The following is a 6000-nucleotide window of genomic DNA, read 5'->3' as shown; positions in this document are numbered from 1 at the left end:
AATGATTTATGAAAGGATGTGTTGAACAAGCAAACTGATTTTAGTCCTCATTAAAAACATGATACACTTAAGACCCTAACACAGATGACATTACAACATAACCTACAAAAAAACCCAAAGCTAACCTGGGTTTCCGTTACTTATCGTTAAACTTCTATAGATTCAATGGTAAAAAATATAGGTAATCTAAGTGTGCATTTAAACCACAGATTGTCTATTTGTGAATCAGTTCTAAAAAAGTTGACTCGTGTAGGTAGTAAATTCCCCAGACAGAGCAAATCTACCTCTTTTATTGTGCCGTCAATATTTTTGAAAAAGAAAACAGGAAAAAGAAAAAAGGTAAATACACTGTATATCTTCATTAATGAAAAACCAAGATGCGCTTCTTTAAACAGCCTTGGTGAAAATCTTTACACTGCCTGCAACATGTAAAAACTATTACAGGGCACTGAGGGGCATTCTGGTAATCAGACTTTCAAAAGTGTTTGAGAGTGGTCTATAGCATGTGTTTCAGAAGCCAACATATTGCTAATGGCATCAAGTAGCACAACTGTGTGCCAATCCCTGTATTCAACTTTCAAGTGAACTTTACTGAGAGAGAGGTAAAACAAAAGCAACATAAAAAGCAAATTACAAATAAGAAAAGAAAGAATCCCACAGGCTTTAAAACAAGTTTTCAGCATTTGCTAATAAAAAAGTATCTTAAATGAAATTAGCGCAGGAAAGATTTCACATTGATCTGCTTGAAACCCCCCCTCTCCCTCCCCCCCTCACATTTTTTTATACAGAAAAACGAAAAAGGGAAATTACATGCAAAAAATCAGGTTGAGCTAAGGTCAAGGGTCAGTGGGTGGCCAGGTATTGGTCAGGCGAGCTTAGAGAGACATCAGAGACAATGGTGGGGATGATGAGGCCAGGAGTTTGGGTTGGCTTTCAACACCATGAGGACATGCTAGGCTAATGATGAGCAAACAGGCATGGAGATTTGTTCTAAAGGGAAGAAAAACACAAAAGGAGATAGGTGGAGAGAGTGAGGTAGAGGTAGAGAGAGAGAGAGAGAGAGAGAGAGAGAGAGAGAGAGAGAGAGATAGAGAGAGAGATAGAGAGAGAGAGAGAGAGAGGGAGAGGGAGAGAGAGAGAGAGAGACAGACAGAGAGAGAGAAAGTTAGACAGAGCCACAGCACAAGAAACTTTCAACCATGAGGCACAACCAACAAAAAACAATGCCAATCACAACATAAGGACAGTTGGGTATTTTCCCCACATAAAACAATACACAGGTTTAGGAAGGGACACCACCAGATGTATGGTAAAGACTCAGACACGCACATATACTTGGCACCCAAAGTAATCCATCTGTAACCAGTCCCTTATGGGAGACTTGGAGGATGGATGGAATGATTGGAAGAAGTTGTTAATTATGAAAAAGAGAGGTAGCCCAGCTTTACATAGCTTAGATTGAGAGAGAGAGAGAGAGAGAGAGAGAGAGAATGAGAGGGAGACACACAGACAGAGAGACACTGAGAGGGAGACACACAGACACAGAGTGAGAGAGAGAGAGAGAGAGAGAGAGAGAGAGAGAGAGAGAGAGAAAGAGAAAGAGAGAGAGAGAAAGAGAGAGAGAAATGAAAGTAAAGAAAAGCAAAGGTAAGGAAAGCTTCACATTGTATAGGAGACAAACAGATGCATGTGACAGACTATGTGTGAGGACCAGAGGATTGAGCTCTGGGAGTCTGACAGGACACGGTATGAGCTCTGATTAATATGACGGATCCTTAGTCAACCTGTCTATTTCAAACTAGAGGCAATGAAATGGTATGGAAATATACCTGATGCTCACTCCTCTATCATTTGACACAAAATATCCCTTCCAACACTGGCTCCAGTGATATTTATAAATAATTATATACATTAAACGCCTTTTTAAGACTCAAATAACATGATGAGACTGAAAGGAATGGATGTAATAACGTGGAAATAACATTGTTGTAACCATTTAAGAATACATGAGTCTCCCTCCAGTGGTGAGCGCAGGTAAGACACCGCCCTTTCCCCCCAGTGAGTCTCTGCCGTGGTGGTGGCCTTGGTTCGAGGGTTAACTTACCCTAGCAGAGCTAACATGAGCTGGGGAAAGGCCCCTGGGCTAATTTCAGTAGGGTTTGCTGTCGTTCTTGGAGCGCTTCAGCTGCACCTTCAGCCTCTTCATGCCAATCTGGAAGCCGTTCATGGCCTGGATGGCGGCTTGTGCCGACACCGGATTGTCATAGCTGACAAAACCTGAGGAACAGAGGAGGGAGCATGTCAACATCTCACAAGTTCCACTCCCAGATTTTGGGTTGCCATTTTCTTACCAAACTCAAACCAATGAAGACGACGACAACAACAACAGAGCGTCTTAGAGATTTCAAAGACAACTTGGGCAGATTCTACCACGTGTGTAGGCGTGGAGGACTACATACCGAAGCACTTGCTCAGATTGGTCTGTTTGTCGATGAAGACTTTGGAAGAGACCATGTTTCCGAAAGGCATGAACATCTGCAGGACGTCCTGGTCACCAAACTCTTGGGGAAGGTGGTAGATGAAGAGGTTGGCCCCTTCCGGTCCTGGATGGAGAGACGAACGGTAGAGGCAAATAAACACTTTTGAATGAGATATGTCAAACACACAGAACCGTTGTTGTATGGTAGCAGAGATTGTACACCTGATTGTACATTGAACCCTGTGTGCTTGTGTGTGTGTGTGTGTGTGTGTGTGTGTGTGTGTGTGTGTGCACTCACCCTCTTTCTGGCTTCCGGCAGCGCTCTGCTGCAGCAGGGACTGGCTGTAGAGGGAGGGCAGGGAGGAGGCTGTGTACTGCTGCATCCCTGAGTAGGCCTGGGTCAGGGCGTCCATGGAGCTAGCCCCTGAGCCGTTGGCCATGGAGCCCAGGCCGTTCATGCCAGCCATACCTGACAACAACGGCAGAGGAATGAACTCCGTTACTTTATTCTACCGACTGACAAAACTTATATTCAGACACTAGAGGGTGCATCACAGAAAAAAGCCCCTCACATCAACGGAGGCTATGATTTCAAAGACGGTAGTTAACTGGCTAGCTAAGTGGAGAATCCTTACCGCCGCCAGTGAGGGCGCTGAGATTATTGAGGCCCATGGAGGCTCCAGTGAGGCCCTGTAGGCCCTGCAGAGATGCCAGCGTGTTCAAACCACTGGAGCCGACTGAACCAGCTGCGGAGGAGGAGGAGAGGGACAAATAATTAACTGAAAAAAAAGAAAGAACAGGTTACTATTGGCTGTGTATACATTAACCACTCCAGATGTTTGTTATCTAACAGCAAAGTCAATAGGGAGATAGAGTAATCTGAATGTATACACAACGGCTCATGGCAGTGTCTTGATGTTCAATCACCACCAAGGCAGCCATAAGCTAAAACGAGACAGATGGAGACACTTCATATTATTTACACAAAACAATGGGAGCTCCGGGGGGGTCTTGGGAAAACCGTAATGAGGATGATTAGCACACATACAAATACAGGAAGGATGACTGGTAAGCCAGTGACGTCACAGCATTGAATGGAGGCCTTTAGAGCAAGAGGTTCTCAAACCTCTCCTCGGGGACCCCCAGCCACTCCACATATTTGATCTGTTCCACCACCCAGCACACCTGATTCAACCAATCAAGTACATGACTTAGTTGAATTAGGTGTGCTGGTGGTGGAACAGATCAAATATGTGGAGCGGCTGGTGGTCCCCGAGGAGAGGGTTGAGAACCCCTGCGATAATGGAGAAAAGAATTGGCCCTAGAAGTGACATGATTACCTGGGTTGCCCAGAGAACCCATGCCGCTGTTGGCAGACATGCCGGAGGAGCCGCCTGAGCCCTGGGCCGCAGCCGCAGCCGCAGCTAACGTGGCCAGGTTCTGCAGCTGCAGAGGGTTCACACCTGGGGGGAGGAGTCAGAGGGGAGGAGTCAGCTAGGGCATGGCAACAGTAGACAAAAGGATGACCCAACATGAATACTGATGTACATTCTAACACAACAACAAACCTCTCAATAGCTAATATCTTAGCAAAAACCTCAGGCTTTTATTTTATAGACTTTATTTTTTGTTATCTTTTTGTTTTTGGTATGCTTTCTCTTTCGTTATACGTTCTGTGGTGTTATGTTTATTTTTTATTTTTTATGATTTCTTGTTCTGTGTGGACCCCAGGAAGAGTAGCTGATGCAAAGCATCAGCTAACGGGGATCGTAATAAATCAAATCAAATCAAAATAAAATATCAACTTTAAAAAAATTATGTCGACATGCATGAAAACACTGAATAATTGAGTTGTTTCAAGCAGATTTGCCTAAAATAGCAGTGTATGGATGATCTCGTTAAATGGTAATGGGATTTAGCAGTTGTGAAACTATGTGGGCGTCGAGCACTGAGTCAGAAAGTTGTTGACATGAGATGTGTCTCTCTTTTTGTTTGAGGGCTGAGATAAGAGGGGGGGGGGGTGTCGACAGTGACTCACCTCCTAGCCTCTGGAGGCCACCGAAACTGCTCTGGTTTCCGGTAGATGTTGCCTGCTGGAGCAACTGTGAGACAGAGAGAGAGAGAGAGAGAGAGAGAGGGGGGGGGGTGAGTTCTAGAACACTAGAACAAGAGAGAAAAGCGGGATAACCTGATTGGTCAGGAATGATTGCATGTGCTTCCACTTACTGCCAGATACTGAGGCGTGAGGCCGCCCAGGCCCGCCAGGTTCCCCCAGGTGGAGGCGCTGTTCAGCTGCTGCATCTGCGTGGCCAGCTGCTGCTGCAGACGCCTCTGCTCCTTGTCCCTTTGTGTGTCAGCGAACTTCGCTACCATGGGAGACGAACAGCCCTGCAGGGGGAGCAGAGGAGCGGGTTTAGACCTACTCAATCAAACGCCTACCCAACCCATCATCAACACACTTCATTTGAGAGACTACTATGCGGCAAAAAAAAGGGAAATATATAATTCATATAATAAATAATCAGTTAACTACTACCCTCAATGCCCTGATGGATACAATGTTTGTTCTTATTTAAAAATATAATAATGTAGTATTCAAATCCAAGTGTGCACACACACACACACACACACACACACACACACACACACACAACGCCACATTCTACAGGGGCAGGGTAAATGTTGTAGTTACACTTTGTAACACTGGAGGGTAGGGGTGCAACGGTTCTCGGTTTTATATTGAACCGTACAGTTCGCCTTCCACGGGTCAATACACTAGTGAACCTTGGCGGTTTTCGGTTTGCTGAGGTTAGTTGGTCTGGAATGCAGTTGTTTCTTGTTCAAATGTTTGTTCATGGCGAGCGGAGTTGAGAACATGGAAACAGTTTGAGGAAGGCCCGGATTGCTACAAATCTGCGTCCTTCATTCTGGTTTTGGCATTGAATACAACGATGAGGGAACAAAAGTGAACAGAAACATGTGTCGCAGAAATGTGTGTCGTATATGCGTATATGAGCTACAGCTGGTACATCTGTCATGGCTAAAGTGCAATTTTACTTTCATTTCTTCCTCTCCTATACCAGTCGTCAAGCCTAAGAAGCACTTTTACATTTGTATCGGTAGCTGGTGAAACCGTAAACCACTCGCATCCGTGAAACAACTATAAATAGCTCTGTAACTTTTTCTTGCCAAAATGTCATATTTTAGTTTTCTTTCATAACACGCAACTTGAAGTTTGAAGTGCCCACTCAATGTAATAAGCAACAGTTTACGGATCACTAAATATGGATACTTTGTGGAATGGATTCATTTTTCTTGTTTGCCGTAGGCTACTGGTGATACATGGCTTGTAAACATACTTTCATTTTAGGATGTGTTCAAAAGCAAGGACTGTGTGAGCATCTAATTATGTGTAGTTATGAAAGTGTTTTTTGTTTATATATATATTTATATTATACAATATACCAGTCATATTCTGGAATGTCTAAATGTTAAAGTTCCATAAGTATAAGCAAAATAAA

General features: G+C 44.1%; 1 protein-coding gene across 2 annotated transcripts in view; it reads right to left on the bottom strand.

Moving 5' to 3' along the window:
* Positions 1–743: 743 nt before the first annotated feature.
* LOC308170377 (CUGBP Elav-like family member 2) overlaps positions 744–6000 on the bottom strand; it is a 29614-nt gene continuing 24357 nt past the window's right edge. The window contains exons 7-14 of one of the 2 annotated variants that reach the window (XM_080545163.1): positions 4706–4867; positions 4518–4581; positions 3820–3942; positions 3115–3225; positions 2778–2948; positions 2460–2603; positions 2105–2277; positions 744–990 (exon numbers count right to left, since the gene is read on the bottom strand). In XM_080545163.1, the coding sequence (XP_080401289.1) occupies positions 2150–2277; positions 2460–2603; positions 2778–2948; positions 3115–3225; positions 3820–3942; positions 4518–4581; positions 4706–4867 (903 nt within the window). In that variant the 3' untranslated portion in view covers positions 744–990; positions 2105–2149. Of the gene's footprint in view, positions 991–2104; positions 2278–2459; positions 2604–2777; positions 2949–3114; positions 3259–3819; positions 3943–4517; positions 4582–4705; positions 4868–6000 lie in introns of both variants that reach the window. The other variant, XM_080545162.1, reaches the window with a different exon arrangement.

The sequence above is a fragment of the Nansenia antarctica genome (genome assembly GCF_963989245.1).
Source record: "Nansenia antarctica genome assembly, chromosome: 14".
In the NCBI taxonomy this organism is placed as follows: domain Eukaryota; kingdom Metazoa; phylum Chordata; class Actinopteri; order Argentiniformes; family Microstomatidae; genus Nansenia; species Nansenia antarctica.
This window is presented reverse-complemented; position numbering and strand designations above follow the sequence as displayed.